We start from the raw sequence: 17,895 nt of genomic DNA on the forward strand, positions 1-17,895 counted from the left end.
AAAATACAAATAATGCATGTTTTTGACCAGCAGTTGTTAGTATTCAAAGTTATAATGAATTAAAATTAGGTCTCTTAGATGCTATTTTCCAAGGTCAAAAATATCTAACATTTTTTACCAAATGAGGATGGCTACTTTCTAAGGTGTTGCGTGGTTGGAGAAGCTGTAGGATAAATATAGCACATCTTCTTACTAGAAATAAACTTTTTGCAGCATTATTATAATGGCCTACATACGAAAACAACCCAACTATCCATCAACAGATGAATGGATTGATAAAAATGTGACATATGTATATGCTGGAATTGGAATCTATCTAACTATATCTATCTATTTATCTAGAGAGAATGGAATATTATTCAGCCATAAAAAGAAAGAAATTCTACTATTTATGACAATATGAATCAACCTTGAAGGTACTATGCTAAGTGCAATAAGCCAGACAGAGAAAGGTAAATACCATAAGATCTTACATGTGGAATATAAAATGATAGAACTCATTCATATTCCCACAGAGAACAAATTGGTGGTTGCCAGCAGTGGACTGAAATAATGAAGATAGCCTAAAGGAACAAACTTCCAATTATAAGATAAATAAATCCCGGGGATATAATGTAAAGCATGGTGACTATAGTATTGTTTATAATGGACAAGAGATTAGATATTAAAAGTTTTCATCATAAAAATTATAACTGTGAATGATAAAACTATAACTTATTATGGTGATAATTTTACAATATATACACACAGAAAATCATCATATTGTATACCTAAAACTAATATAATATTATATGTCAATTATCTCAATAAAACTGAAAAAAATTAAAGAGATCAAACCTTAGTCAATTTAAAAAACAGAAATCAACTTTTCTCCACAGCAAATATTTAAAATATTATACTTATTTATGAATTTTAAGCACATAATTGGGTAGAATTAAAAATGCATGGTTCTGGGGCACCTGGGTGGCTCAGTCAATTACGCATCCGACTTCGGCTCAGGTCATGAACTCACGGTTCCTGGGTTTGAGCCCCATGTTTGGCTCTGTGCTGACAGCTAGCTCAGAGCCTCGAGCTTGTTTCAGATTCTGTGTCTCCCTCTCTCTCTGACCCTCCTCTGCTCATGCTGTCTCTTTATCTCTCATAAATAAATAAAACATTAAAAAAATAGCTTTTAAAAAATGCATGGTTTTGGGGGCACCTAGGTGGCTCAGTCAGTTAAGCATCTGAGTCTTGATTTTGCTTTGGTCATGATCTCAGGGTCCTGAGATCAAACCCTGTATTGGGCTCCCACCTGGACGTGGAGCCTGCATAAGATTCTCTCCCCCTCTCCCTCTTTTCTCTCCCTCCCACCCCAAAAATAAATAAAATGAAAATAAATGCATAGGTTTTGAGGAAAATCACAAATTCTCAATAAAATTTTGAGTTAAAAATCTCAGTAAAAAATGGGGACAAGAGAGCACTGGGTGTTATATGGAAACCAACTTGACAATAAACTATGAAAGGGAAAAAAAAGAGAGAGAGAGAAGAAATGGGGTGAAGACATGAATAGACACTTTTCCAAAGAAGACACCCAGATGGCTCAACATCACTCATCATCAGGGAAATACAAATCAAAACCACAATAAGATACCACTTCACACCTTACACCTCATGTCAGAATGGCTAAAATTAACAACACAGAAAACAACAGGTGTTGGTGAAGATGTGGAGAAAGGGGAACCCTCGTGTCCTGCTGGTGGGAATGCAGACTGGTGCAGCCACTCTGGAGAACAATACAGAGGTTCCTCAAAAAACTAAAAATTGGGGCACCTGGGTAGCTCAGTCAGTTAAATGTCCAACTTTAGCTCAGGTCATGATCTCATGGCTTGTGGGTTTGAGCCCTGCTTGGGATTCTCACTCTCTCCTGTCTCTCTGTCCCTCCCTCACTCATGCTTTTTCTTAATCTCTCAAAATAAAAAAAATAAGCTTAAAAAAACTAAAAAAAAAATCTCAGGTTTTTTTTTATATCCCTAGGCAAGCCCCTCCTCCCTCACACATTAACAAACTGACTGATAATAAGCTATAATTCACTTAATTTAATTGATCATTACTACTAATACTAAAGAACCAGCCCTAATAAGTTTGTTGTTTAGCAAGCAAGTAATTATAACATGGCATATAACTAAATATGAGTATATTTAATGTGTCATAACTCTCAAATCAAAATGTAATAGTTCAGCATTTATATTCAGTATTACTTTTCAGAGAGTTGACACATTTTAAAGCCTTCCTCAAAGATGGAGAAACAAGTAACACCAAATTATTTATCATTAGGAATGTGAGTAATCAGAAAGGTGAGGGAAAAAGGGGAAATATGGCTCCCAAGACAAAATCATTACATTTACAGAATGTATTAAAATAACTTACAAGTAGAATAACAAATTCACTTCTTAAGAGATAGGAAGCTTGATATTTTTGTAATCTAAACATGAAGAAAAAATAATGGCTCCTTCTGTCTAATGTCCTTTCCAGTTATTTGACTTTAGGATTCTACCAAAGAGGTTATAGACAGAGAGCAGCTGGCACAGTCGATTGCTAAATCAATTCCTAAACTGCTAAAATCTGTTACTTTCATTCTCAGTAACTTCAGGACCCACCAACAACCTTGGAGATAAATTTACTCTATGTTCTCTTCTATCTCAATGTGCTGTCACTTGAACCATTAAAAATAAAATACACTTAAAAATCTAATTGTGGAACTGTGTGATATTTTATCAGGCCTTTGGCCAACTTAATAGAATCCCAGGAAATTCAAAAGCAAACCATATCCAAGGATCCTTCAGTAATTTCAGTGAAAAGCTTTTGTGCTCTTGGATGTGAAGTCACAGGCCCCTTTGCCTAGGGTTTCTATACCAGATTGCTTTCACTGACCAACAAACACATCTGAAAGTTACCAGCAGATTGTCTGCTTTCTTTGGCAGTTGTAGTGACAGGATTTAGGAACGCATGTCAAATTTGCATTATATATAGAGATGGCGAGTCTTTCTTAAATTATATTGCTTAGAAAATAGGGCGAAGAAAAAAAAAGAAAACCTAAGAAGCAGTGACTCCCTTTTAAAAATATATTTTTAATTCTCCCTACAATGCTGGAGACAACAGCCAGACATCCAAGCAAATTTCTAAACTTCCTCTTGGTTCAATTCCCTAATCTAAGAGGTGGGATAATTATAACCCAGCTCCTAGGTTTTGGTAAGAACTTACTGAGATGATCCATGTCTAGAGTTTAGCTTAGCACTTGGCCTGGCATACCATTAGGATTTAGTAAGTGGTACATCTTTCCATTGTCTTCATCAAAGCCATCATAATCATCATCTCTGATCATCCTCAAAAATCTTTAAAAGGGAGATAACTGCTGAATAATGTGTGTATGACTGAGCTTTCCTTCACCTCTAAGTAAGCCATCTAAACCAAGGCGCTTTGAGACTTTCCTTTCTCCTTATCCTCAAATGCAGAGACAGACTTTTTTAAGCTATTGCACGGCATTTGAAAAAACAGTGTTGCTTCTCTTTTATACAAGGATCTCATTCACATAAAATAAAATCAATTTGGCATGTTTCAACCTCTCTATTTAGCTATTTCCACACCACACAGTAGTTGGCAAAGGGATGTTGCAAGTACTATCCTTGTACTATCCTATGCAAGTACTGTCTTATCCTTTGTCTCCACCTGTGGGAAGATTTCTTTCCTTTTTGTTTGTTTGTTTGTTTGTTTGTTAATTGTCTCTGATACATGCAAATATTCCATGTTCACAAGCAATTCAAAGAGATATGGAAAGCTGAAGGAAGAATCATAGAGGCAATTAAAAAGGGAACTTCTGGTTTTAGAATTTATCTCAGGAGGAGACTAAGGATCTGATGTTTTGTTTTAGCAGAGAATTCTCTACTAGGTGCTTTAATAAAGATGATAAAACTCACACCTTTTCAACTACAGGCATATAATATAAACTTAAATATTTCAATACTTGCACTTGATTGATAAAGGATAAATGGTAACATGTTAATAATTACTGTTTAATAGGCTTACCACCACAATTAAATTCACAAATATATTCTCACTTGACTGACACATTTGGAAGTCATCCAACTTCTCTTCCTGTTTTAAACTGTGTATAATTGATACCATTTTGTCATTTAAAACAATACTCACTGCTTATCCAGTGTCTGCCAGGAGGTTATTTATAATTATACCAAAAAATAATATCCTCTGGGAGAAAGTCATCATTAATATAATCCCATCATGAATAATAGAAAACAGGAATGGTTTACATCTTACGCAACTGTTTTATAAGAGAATATTAATTCATCAAGTTGTTTTTTATAGGATGTTTCAATATGACAATATTGGTCCTTTCTCTATATCTATTTCTATAAGGATTATGAAACAAGTCTTATCCACTAAACACATGCTTATTACCAAAACACTGGATGGTTACAATGGAAAGTAATTTATAGGTGACAGTTTTTCTTTCAGGAAAGCTACATGTCAACCATGAAGCAGAAATATTGAATAAAATAGAATAGTGGGGATTTAAGAGACGTAATATAAATAATTAAGTGTGAATGACAAAGGAGGGACACTAAAGTATAATGGGATCTAATTTGAAAGGATGTACAGTGATGTAGATGACATCCATATGGTGAGATACTGCTTTATTCAGTTTTTACCCTGTGTTGATTTCACACTTGGTGTTGTTAATAAAAAGTACATATAATTATATGACTGTTTTATCCCCTTGCAGTGAAAAACTTGACTACCTAAATAAAAACAAGTAACAAACTCATTGTAAGTAATTAATAACAACAATCACAATGAAGCTAAAGATAAGCACTGAAAAAACCCTATAGCTTTATGAAGTCCATCCTAACCTCTGTGGGCCTCTCCTCTTTAGACAGTAATAGCGAGTAGAATCTGCAAATATGATTTAGTACTTAATTAGTACCTTTTCCTGTTTTTCTCCCCCAGCTGCTTTATACAGTTCATTGTTTTACTTGTAATAATATGACTAGATTGTTTTCTCCTGCTTCGAAACTCATGCTATGACCACTAGTATTGAGTACATTCTGTGGATTTAGTAGCTGTTGGGAGATTGATTAATAGAATGACTTTGAGTATATCTACTGGGATGTGAATGAATACATAAATAGGCAAAATATGTTGTTTTTAAATGTAGAATTATTATGACTACTATTTGGTAATAACAGTACTATTATATCTTAACATACAATATTTCAGAAAATATTTTTAGAAAACCAAAATATATACTGGATCAAAAAATGCTGAGCAACTGTTAGACATCAAAGGGTTGAATTTGGTAACATTAATGTTAATATTGCAAAATTCATTATTGTCTTCATCTCGCACAAACATCCTGTACAGGAAAAAAAAGCTATGGGTGAGGACTATTTGTTCATCATCTAGGTCTCTCTGAAAGCAGTTATATCAAACTGCTTGGTTCACAATTAGTTGTACCAAAATAGGTATGGGGCATATTTATTATTTTCGTATTTACATTAAGGCCTGCTTTAGAAAAGTGATAAGAACTATATATATTTATTTAAAAGTCACAGAGTCTCCATTCTTTATCAACAGGGCCACCCAAATGAACCTTAGAATAGCACAAGGGGAATATATTCACATAATTACTAGAATGCTTTTTTAAACTGCACTCTTACATATGAACTGACAGATAAGATTATTACAAGACATGACACATTAATAAATAACACCTAATTAGTTTGATAATTCTTTGATTAAGCCTTAATTTTCCTTGCTTTTCATGCAGCACTTCAAATTACTCTGTATTATTTGTTCCTTTTTCAGACTATTTTAGAACATGCTCTGAATAGTCTCAGTAGGTTACCTGAGGAGGAATTTATTTTTGTCTGACAGCAAGTCCATGCCATTAATAGTGACAAGGCTAGGCCAAAACGATGCTTTAATCAAAGTTCCTTTACTGAAAAGATACTCCTCTAAAATCCAGCACTTCTTTCAAAAGGGTAGAAGGCAATTGTGAGGAATTAGAATGTGAGGAAAGTAAAACAGGCCTCATTTTGTTTCCTTTAATTGGACACAGAGAAGTGAAGTCATATAACTTGCTATCAGGACAGCGGTATTTCTATTTACTAACCTTCTCCCCAAATCTGCAGCCCTTTCTCACAGTGAAGCTGCCTGAGAGACTACAGCAGCCTTAGAGGAATCACAGCCACTCAGAGGCTTTCAGATCTATTTCTATGTACTTTCCAGCTATTTATAGTGACTAGAATGTTCCATGGATTGATTGTGACAAATATGGAAATCTAATACATTTATCTTGAACAGCTTCCACAGACTTCAGATAATCAGCGGCAACTCTCACAGGGGTATGGTGCATCCAGGAAATATGCACGCCTGTAATTAAGTGCAGGATTTCTCCTCTTTGCTTCCACCACTTCCTTCTGATTCTTTATGCTGCCTACAGTTTACAGATGCATGCAGCAAACCAGTCTTTGTTAATTCTGAACCTCTGTCTCTAGAGATACTACCAATAACTCCTTTAAGAATCTTTACACAGGGCCTATTTGCAATGCTTAGAAGCCTGTCATCTTTTTAAATAACAAGATTATTTCTAGGAATGAATAAAGAGGGCTGCCCTGGGATGATCATCAATAATTTTTTTTTCATTGAGATAAATATTATGTGTCATGAATTCAATTCAATAAACATATCGTGGATCTGGCAAAGTATGAGGTAGTAAGGATTTAAAAGCAACTGCTTCTTAAAGGTGTATACAAGGCAGAAAAGAAAGACTTGCTATGGAGAGAATGATAATGGTATACGATAATTAAATTCAAAAGATATAAAGAGCAGTGAGTAGAAAATCACAATTTTGTTATTGGGCACAATCATCCCCCCCCCCCCCCACTTTTTTCACATGCCATTTTTNGGATGTATGAATTGATCTAGATGTTAACCCTAAAAAGTAATGTCTATTATTCCACTTTACAGGAGAAGGTAAGCACCATGCATATTTGTTCAGTGCTGTATCTGTAGAATCTAGCATAGTTCCTAGAACTCATCTAACAGATACTTAAACCAAACTCATTATATGTATATAGTGTAAGCTTTTTTCTATAATCTTCAATATAATACTGTCAATTGTGTATTATTGCCCACATTGTATAGGTAGTGGATCCAAGGCTAGAAGACATCAGATGGCTAAATGGACAAAACTGGTGTTGTGTATTTGTTGATGTGGTTCTGCTTGTAACAACTCATACTTATGTGCTCGATTACTAAAGAAGAGCTGCCACTCAAGAGCCATGGACCTTTTGACCATCTGCTAATGTATTCTGTAACAGTCTTATCAGCTTCATTTGACAGAGGAGGAAATGAAGACCTAAAGATATTGATTAATTTGACTAAGTCATGTTTCAAGCAAGTGGCAGGGACTAGACTTGAAGCCGTGCAGTCTGGCTCCAGAGTCTATGTACCTACCCACATGCTTTCATGGCCTGAGTTGTCCATGCAATGCGCAAATAAGACCATGCAAACAAAAGAAAGCAGCCAAAGAAGGAAAGGAAATTATTACTCCATTTTGGGTTATGAAGAGGTCAGTTCTAGCACTTTTCTTACTGCACTGTTTTTAGTAGTCACATATCCTCACTCTTGTCATTTATATCTAAACGTCATTTAAGTTTCTACCACATACGTGAACTTAAATGGTCAAAATAGTTTATAGCATTTTGAGTTGCAACATCAATTTCTTTTTTTTTTTTTTAATTTTTTATTTATTTCTAGGAGAGAGAGAGAGAGAGAGCGTGAGCAGAGGAGGGTCAGAGAGAGAGGGAGTCACAGACTGAAACAGGCTCCAGGCTCTGAGCTGGCAGTCAGCACAGAGCCCGATGCGGGGCTCGAACCCACGAACCGCGAGATCATGACCTAAGCAAAAGTCGGACGCTTAACCGACTAAGCCACCCAGGTGCCCCAACAACATCAATTTCTTAAGTCACTTGTACACAGTTCCCATCACCACCTATATGATCAATGACTTAGTAAATTTGTCCTTTCTTCCTTCAAAACCTATGTTTTAGATTCATCAGCTTTAACAATATTTCATAAACTTTATCCTATTTCCAATCCCTTTAGCAGATGCTACCTGATCACACGCTCTGAAATGCTGATTTATGTTATTGTTCTACTTCATATTTTCAGACTCTCTTCCATGCCAAGTTACAGCTTTGCCTGATTGACCGAGCATCATTAAGGTCACCACAACTTATCACTCCTATTTCCCTGATGTTTGTTAATCTTCATTTATCTTGTCAGTCTAATGCCCTTATTGCCATACAAACACATCAATTTCTTTTTTTTTTAATTTTTTTAAAATGTTTTATTTATTTCCAGGAGAGAGAGAGAGAGAGAGCATGAGCAGGGGAGGGTCAGAGAGAGAGGGAGTCACAGACTGAAACAGGCTCCAGGCTCTGAGCTGACAGCACAGAGCCCGACGCGGGGCTCGAACCCACGAACCGCGAGATCATGACCTAAGCGAAAGTCGGACGCCCAACCGACTAAGCCACCCAGGCCCCCGCAAACACATCAATTTCATATTCTCTGCCATGTCATGTCCATGTTCATTTTCTCTTTCATTCATACACAAAGCAAGCCCTGTGTATTCCTTAGCACTTCATCAAACATTATTCATCTTTCAAGTTCTAGACATCTTTTGTCTTCCCTGACATCAAGAATCACAGATGTCTCTCTAAAACTTGTAACATGTGGTGTCCGTATTATACAATCTCACTCCCAATTTTAACCTTTTTCTATCATTTATTAGTTCCTTTTTCTGTTTCAAATAATTCTACTTGTTAAAGTTTGGGATCATCTTTTAGTATTCTTATATCCCCTACTGTGCTCATTCTGAGAATACAGTGCATACAGTATTCATGTATTCAGTATTTGAATGCTGAATTATTTCATGCACTCTCTTGGCAACCTCATTTCCACCAATGACCTCTCACCAAAACTCCACACTTGATTATCTAATTGCTTACTTTATAGAGTTTGCTCTGAAAGTTAAATGAATAAAGTGTGTGAAAATACTTGGTATGAACCTTGATATTTAGCAGATGCTTAAATGATGTTTGGATGGGAATCTTCATATATTTCCCTTTGTAACTGAACACCATGATCAGCGACTTCAAGAAATAGGTTACGGATTTGAAGTCTCCTACATCACTAGCCCTTCCCACTCTCATGAGTTTTGACCAGTCTTTTCTTTACTCCCTATTTAAAGCACCATTATTATGTTTTTTCAAGCCAACAACCTCTAAATAATCTTTTACTTTCCTCTCCTTTGGTATTTGTGATAATAAATCCCATGTTTCTACCTCTGTGAACCTTCTTGGACCATCCTAACTGTGCAAGAAGGTCATTCCCTCAAAATTCTTTCACAAATGTTACCAATTTTGTTTCTCTTTCTAGGGTTCCTGAGTGTCAACCGATGTGAACCACTTGCAGTTCCCCATGTATGCCTAAACAAGCAGGGAGCTTTGGGCTTTAGAATTAGTCAGGCCTGGGTTTGAATTCCCTGTCTTCACTGTGTTTGATGTAGACAAAACACTTAAATTCTCTACCTCAATTCTCTGTTCTATAAAACAAGGATGGTAATACACTCTTCCCAAGGTTTTATGTAGATTAAATAAGATTATTTTAAGAATCTAGCAGAGAATAAATCTCAACAGCTGGTAGTCATAAAGGAACATGTCAAGATAGTGTGATTCAGTCTCTTAAGTGTTAGCCATTCAGTCTTCTATGTCTTTATCCTTAAACTCATATAGACACAGTCTACCAATGTCTCAAAGCCCATATCAACTTTTACTTCTTCCATAAGACCTTTTCTTATCTTCACACTAGAAGGATTATATTTCTTGCAGTAAATTTCCATGGTAAAAGAGAAAGCAAAAAAGTGTGGGGAGAGGACATGTGCATGTGTTACTTTATTTCTCCATCTTCACAACCTTAAGAAAAACATTTGATTAAAAAACTGAGACTCGGAACAAGTTATTAAGCAAAGTATTTAAATTCTGGATTGTGTGACCTTCAATTTTTATGTTCTGTCCATTGATTCTCAGTGTACTAGCAGAGTCTATTGAAGCCAATCTTAGTTTTTGAGGTTTTGTTTCATTTGTTTTGCTTTGAGGTATTGTAACTACTTATAGAGACTGACCTACCTTGTCTTTCTGTTTCTTACAGGTTTTTCAAGGAACAAAAAAAAAGTACTTATTTTTCCAACAGAATAAAACTCATTCTAATTTGTAATTGCCACATGGCACCATTGGGCAATTTAAAAAATCCAGGACACATGATGGAATCTCTATGATCTTATTTTTCCTCTCTTTTGAACATTTCTATTTCATGAACTCAGGAATTACTTCGTTATGACTATAAATTATTCCCAACAATGCTAAAAATGAGCAATATGATAAGAAAATAGAATAATGATGGAGTTGCCTGGAAGGATGATGAAACTGCAAAATAATTCATCATCTTCATCATCATTCAATTTTCTTACTGTTTTGACTAAAGTGTTGCATTGCCATTCAAGAACATATAAAAGAAGTCTGGAAACATCCTTATGATTTATTTCTGGTTTTACTGAACACATTTTAGAATTTAGAAGTTCTATGTTTCATCCATAATTGCAAAAAGAAGAAAATAGACAAAGGAAGATATTTAGGTTATTAGATGAATCAAAAGACAAATGCAAAACAGAGAGGTAACAGTATGCTAAACTTTAATGATTACAGTGAAATTGAGATTTATTGTTCAAATGAAATCTCAGACCATGGATTTTCAGATGACTATGAATTTTCTCAAATTCAAGAATCAATGAGTGAACAATTCATTTCAAAGGACAAAAATGAAATAGGATATTCTCATCTAATTAGTCCTTCAACCAGTAAGACTTCATCATGCAATATTTTGTGGCAAGAACCTAACCTATCTCATTTTGTTATAAGGGTATATTATAATACTTTTCCATATAAAATCTGTGTGCCAAAATTTATAGTTTTTAAGTGCACAAATGTCAAAAAAGGTTAAGACAGGTATCAGAATGAAATTGATAATTTAAAAATAAAAAAACTCATTGGATGTATCATTCTAAATAATGTTTATAAACCTAAAAATAAAAATGTCTTGCAGTAATGGAATGGAGATGACTTTGTCTTTTCAATGAAATTGTGAGCCTTAAAGATTTCAAAAAGTTGTTGCATTTTGTTGATGCAAATTCCAAAAGAACAAGAAGTAATATTATACTAGAACCTATTACAGATGTGTTTGAAATCTGGAATTAGTATCAATTAATGTATATATTACAGACTTATTCATGATATTGATGGGCAGTTAGTTCCTTTCTGAAGATATTTCCAATCTGGAGTATATACATCTTCAAATTCAGAAAATTGATGAAATAAACTTTTAGCTTTGCTATGTTTAAGTTCTTATCACAATTTTCACAATCCTTTTACTCTTACTTCTGTAAACCATTTCCTAAATGATTTAAAATATTAAAAAAACATTAAGAGGTCCAAATTGTAAGATAACTATTATTCCTATTATGCTGAGATTGAGCATTTACATTTTCTAAACCACTATTGCATATTTATCAACTTAACCTTAGTTATTAAGTTATATATGTCATGTCTTATCTCTTTTCTGGGCTATCATCTTGCAGAGAGGATTCAACAAATATTTACTGAGTTAGCATCAAAACTCCCAAAGCTTTTATTTTGTGCAAATAGTGAGATGTTTGGAACTAAAGTGAGTATATTTTCATGGAGCAGTATTTTTTGGAGAAAAGTAAAGCAAGGCTGAATCTTACTTACTCTTCTCCATTATAGCCAACTGAGCTCTGAAATACATTAGATTAAACCATTAAATAACAGTGACTATAATGCAATTACATTTGACCTCTTCTCAGCAGGATCAAACCAAGAATGCAGTTAGGCACAACTGAAGTTCAAGAAAAGGGTGTTAATAAAATGAGAGTACTCTTATTCCTTGAGGCTCTTTCTAGCTGTGGACCTAAAAACCCATAGAATTGGAATACAGGCTTCCAAAGAACACCTTATTATAGTCAGAGAAGATTTTGTTAGGTGAATACCTTCAATTTTAAGAGAGTAATGACACAAAAAAGGGAATAAATTACCTTGACATAAATTCTTGGGTCAACTAAAACTCAGATAGCAGCTGGAATTTCAATGGTGAGATAACTTCTAAGGGATAAACTTTAACTTGTATTGAACTTTAATCATAACGGCTTTATGATTATGTTTTTTTCATACAGAGATGAAAAGCTGAAAAAAAAGTGTTAAAATGACTAAGCAAATGCATATGAAGCCTAGTTCTTGTACTGGACATTTAAATTGATTTCCTTATCTACAGTAAATATAAAGAGGTCTGTGAGCCATGTGAATGTTTTTTTTCCTTATTGAAATTTGTCTCTTACTTAACCCAGTTGACTTCACCCTACAGGAATACGTGCAATTCATTTGGCCCAGGTGGAAGTTGATGAAGAGGAAATATGAAAATGCCTGGCACGATCATGATGGTTCTTTTATTTTTTATTTATTTTTTACAATTTTATTTGCTCACAATTTTTTTGAGTTTATTTTTGAAAGAAAACACACATGTGCATGCTCTCACATAAGCAAGCAGTGGGAAGAGGAACAGAGAAAGAGAGAATCCCAAACAGGGCTTCGGGCTTTCAGAACAGAGCCTGATGGGGGCCTTGAATTCACGAGCCATGAGATCATGACCTGAGCTGAAATAAAAGTCAGGAACCTAACCGACTAAATTACTAGGTGCCCCATAATGTTTCTTTTAGAGTCTACCTAAATGAATAAAATTATCGGTATGGCTATTACCTAAGAAAAATGTACTTAGCAGCAAAGCATTGAAAATGGAATTACTGAAAGGATGATAAAGGGAAATAAACCTAAAATCATTTCTCTTTATCATCAGTACTATCAAATTCTAAAAGCAAAACCAAAACACACACACACACACACACACACACCACTACCACCACCATAAAGTGAGTCTCAGTGTAGCTACTAATGTCTGCCTTGACCAGTTTTCACAGTTGCCTCATAAGAAAAATGGCAACTGGACTACTTTAACCCTAAAAAGTATGAATTATCAGCTTCCAGACAGCCCCCTTAGCCATCACCCCCTCTTCCTCTCCTCTTCCTTTTCTCTCCTCTTTCCCTTAAGTCAGGTTAGGGACTATCCAAAACATGTTTTGTGTCACTGACCATCTATACATTCAAGAGATCTAATGGCATGGTTGTTAGAAAATTTAAGAGCAGCAGAAAAAAGTATTTCTAGAGAAGGGAGCACTTCCATATCCATAATACCCCTAAAATTATACATTGTATGAAAATTATGCATTGTATGTATACATCTACTCCAACTGCCCACAGGACCAGACTCAGCAGCATATACTCACTTTCTAGGTTTAAGTAGAATTTTCTAAATTTTTCAGTGGAATATAGAGTGAGTCAGTACAGGAGAATTTTAATTAGATACAACAAAATGATGTGATCTTCACAGTTTTTGCTAGCTTTATTAAGATGGTCCCTGTAACTGAGGTGAGGATTTTAACTGACTATAAGATAGTGTATATTCACTACAGAGATTCAGAAAGAGCAATTCAGTTCATTTTCAGGTACATCTTAGCTTAAAAAATGCTAATGGTATCTTTGTTAGAAGTATTTTATTTAATGGGATAAAAAAGCAAAATTTGGGACTATGTCATGGTGTTGGTACATTTCATTAATAAGTTTTTTCAAATCTCAGCTGTGATTTGGGCTAATTTTGAGGATGTGGCAACATTGTACAAGGGAAATATTTTATCCCAAAAGGAAAAAAATCAAATCATAGTTTAAAAAACTCATTACCAATAATTAATAATGAACTCTAGCTAAACAATAACAGGTGTTCTACTAATCCCAAACAGAAACAGATGGAACCACAAATGTTTTATAAATACTGGATACATGCAGAGCAATAAGCTTGGCAGGAATTGTTTTACTCTCTAATTGTCAGTCAGAATAGAAGTCTTATCACTTGCATTTCCTCTAAATTAATATGCTAAGATTAAATCTTGTTTCTCATTCCTCAATTTTCAAAACGCAGACCATATTTAGTGCTTTCCCACTTCATCATATGTTGTTATCTCACCAACAAAGAAAATATCATAAATTTTCCTTCTGGACATTTATGAACTTTTACATGACTTGTTACATGAAACAACAAGCATACCATACATGTTTCCCTTCTCCAGCTTCCTTTTCCACCCCATGAAATGCTGAAAAACACTATTTCTCCAGGAATATTGATCTACATATTCTTTAACTTCTTATACATTATAGCAATGAATATTCAAAATCATGAATGTAGGTAGATGAAATAAATCAGGAAAGGTAATAAATGCTATTAAAGAATCTAATCCTGGGCTTCTGGGTTGAATGTCTGACTCTTGATCTCTGCTCAGGTATGATATCGCAGTTTGTAAGTTTGAGCCCTGCATTGGGCTCTGTACTGACAGCATGGAGCCTGCTTAGGATTCTCTCTCCTTCTCTCTGCCCCTTTCTCTTTCTCTCTCTTTCTCAAAATAAATAAACAAACTTTAACAAAAATCTAATCCTATAGCACTTGGAAATTATTTACATGAGTTAGGATATTTTACAGTGCTAGAGATCTGAACTCATGGGCTATTTAAAAAATGTTCACATATGACTTTAAAAGACGTCTCCCTGTATGGTTAATAGTGGGATTCTCCTTAACTCATGTAGACATGGTTTCACTGCTCCTTCTGATCTTTGATCTGTTATTCAATTTTTGAAAAGATATGATCAGCTTTGTGACTGTTAAACACTTAGCATCCCTCATTGACTTTGACAGCATATGGTTCTCTCTGTCCTGTGATTTTCTTAGAAATTGTATTTTATGATCAATTAGTAGCTCTATGAATAACTTGGATGACACAAATAATAGAATTTGAAGACTCATGCTCATTAGAAATATTGATTCATGTTGCATGTAAGTAAACAGTTGCTCTTTTTAAAGTAAAATATGTGTAGAATTTAACTCTCTTAAACCATCACAGCTAAATAAAATAAGCAGCAAATCTGTTACCTAAAATTGACTTAATTGTGTGTATAGACTGAGCGTTGTTAATGTTAAGTTTCTTTCAGACAGCCTGTACTAAATGGAATGATTTAAGGAATAAAGTTATAATAGTATTTTGTGCATCTCCTTAGATGCTTTGTCAACAAATTTTCAAGGCTTTTAAAAAATTTTTTTTAGAGATTATTTATATTTGAGAGAGAGAGATACAGAGTATGGGCAGGGAAGGGTAGAGAGAAGGAAAGACACAGTATCTGAAACAGGTTACAGGTCCTGAGCTGTCAGCACAGATGCGGGGCTTTCGAACTCACAGCTTGTGAGATCATGACCTGAGCTGAAGTCCACTGAGCCACCCAGGTGCCTCTAATTTTTCAAGGTTTTACTGTGACACCAATTTTATTTTATTTTATTTTGACTTTTATTTTTTATTTATTGCTTTTTAAATTATAACTTATTGTCAAGTTGGCTAGCATACAGTATATACACGTGCTCTTGGTTTTGGGGTAGATTCCTGTGATTCATCACTTACATACAACACCCAGTGCTCAACCCAACAAGTGCACTCCTCAGTGCCCATCACCCATTTTCCTCTCTCCCCCCATGCCCCCAATCAACCCTCAGTCTGTTCTTTGTATTTAAGAGTCTTTTATGGTTTGCCTCCCTCCCTCTCTGTTTGAAATGATTTTTTTCCCTTTCCCTTCCCCCATTGTCTTCTATTAAGTTTCTCAAGTTCCACATATGAATGAAAACATATGATATCTGTCTTTCTCTGACTGACTTATTTCACTTAGCATAATGCCTTCCAGTTCCATCCATGTTGCTGCAAATGGCAGGATTTCATTGTTTCTCATTGTCAAGTAGTAGTCCATTGTATATATAAACCACATCTTCTTGATCCATTCATTCATCAGTTGATGGACATTTAGGTTCTTTCCATAATTTGGCTATTGTTGAAAGTAGTACTATAAACACTGGGGTACATGTGACCCAAGAATCATCACTCTTGTATCCTTTGGATAAATTTCTAGTAGTTTTATTGCTGACTGTGACCCCAATTTTAAATGTAAAGATACTGAAGATCAAGAGGATTTTAATGATTTACTCAAGGTCCAAGGCTAGAAAAGGATGGGGCAAGAATCACTTCTATATTTATGACCTAAGCCCTCTTTTTCTACTATACTAAATTACTTTCCTGATGTTTCCATCTAAGTTTACTATGATATTATACACATATGTTAACATTAATCATTTTTACCAAGTAAGTGAATCATCATCCAAGTGAATCGTCATATTTTCAGTGTTTTCCCCCTCGTTTCATTTTCTAACTCAGTAAGAAAGTAAACAAAGAGAAAGAAGATTAAAAAAATGAAGAAGAGGAGGAGGAGGAAATTAACTTGAATAAGTTATTAGAATTAACGAAATTTTGCTGAAACTCAAAATTCTCATGATCTTCTAATTTTCTAGGACCTAGACGTATTAATATTTGTTTAAAATATGATATGTCCACTTGCCAAAGTACACATGAAGGTAATTATACATTTTAGAGAAATTTCCATAAAAATAGTTTAGAACAAAATTATAGTTTGCTTTAAACAATCAGTTCCAATTATCCTAATGTAAATTAGTTCTTTCCTTAACAAGACTATCTTCCTAGAATTGTTTTCCCAAACATAGCATAGTACTATCAGTCTTAAATCTGCAAAAAGCTTAGAACAACCAATCAAGTTATTCATTCTTAATTAAGATATTAGTAAAGAATCACTTGTTACACTCTGGACAACAATTAATGTTAGGAGATGTGATAGATAATTTCCTTTCAATAAAAATACTTTTCATTGTATTGACTAATAACTCCAAGGTTGACTAGCTCCATCAATAGTAGTTCTCTGGAGTATCTAACCCTTTCACAAGTGAGAAAATAAAAACTTGAAGTAAATTAAACATTTGAATTGTGACAGATTTAATAAATTTTTTTCAGTATTAAAAAAGGATACTTTTATTGCCATAGGTCTTATAAGTTTACCAGAAATAAAATAAGATGTTTCACCTTTTCACTCCAAGATATTATTAAAGATATTAGCACTTTTTGTATATAAAGATATTAGCATTTTTTAAGCTTTCACCTGACTTCATTTGCAATAGGCCATGCAGTAATAGAAAGTAAAATTAAAGGCCCTAATGCCAGTTATTACTTCTACTTTTCACTGGTTTTATTCTAAATCTACACATGCATTATGTAATTTTTAAAAATGAAAATGCAGTTTAGTACATAAAAAAGCCAACAATCTTAGAAACAAAGACTATTAAAACAGACAAGTACAAAAATTGTTTGGAATACCTGGTTTTAAATCCCCATGGACAAACATGTCAATCATATATCGACAGAATGCATACTGATCTGACAGAGTAGAAAGAAAAAGAGCAATGAAAGAATGTCATCAACACCTTTCTTCTTTCTAGGAAGAAATGGTTTAACAAAACAAACCAAATAAAACAATTCTATTTTAGTTACTACAATATCTTCTGTGAAGGAATAATTTGCACTCATATGAATACACAGGGAGAAACGGCATAATAAATATAAGGTTCCATTTATTCCAAACAAAAAGAATAGCTTTAAAAAAATTGAAACAGAATAGGTGGGTAATATCATATAGTGCCTTTTTTTAATCAAAACATTTGTTA

General features: G+C 34.2%; 1 protein-coding gene across 1 annotated transcript in view; it reads right to left on the reverse strand.

Annotated features, from left to right (window-relative positions):
* Window positions 1-17,895, reverse strand: part of TRDN (triadin) — a 338,537-nt gene that overhangs the window by 250,605 nt on the left and 70,037 nt on the right. Inside the window, exon 9 of the mRNA XM_077752724.1 lies at window positions 17,549-17,608. Coding sequence (XP_077608850.1) covers window positions 17,549-17,608 — 60 coding nt within the window. The remainder of the gene's footprint in view (window positions 1-17,548; window positions 17,609-17,895) is intronic.

Source organism: Crocuta crocuta, unplaced genomic scaffold (assembly GCF_008692635.1).
Source record: "Crocuta crocuta isolate KB4526 unplaced genomic scaffold, BGI_CrCroc_1.0 scaffold230, whole genome shotgun sequence".
Classification (NCBI taxonomy): domain Eukaryota; kingdom Metazoa; phylum Chordata; class Mammalia; order Carnivora; family Hyaenidae; genus Crocuta; species Crocuta crocuta.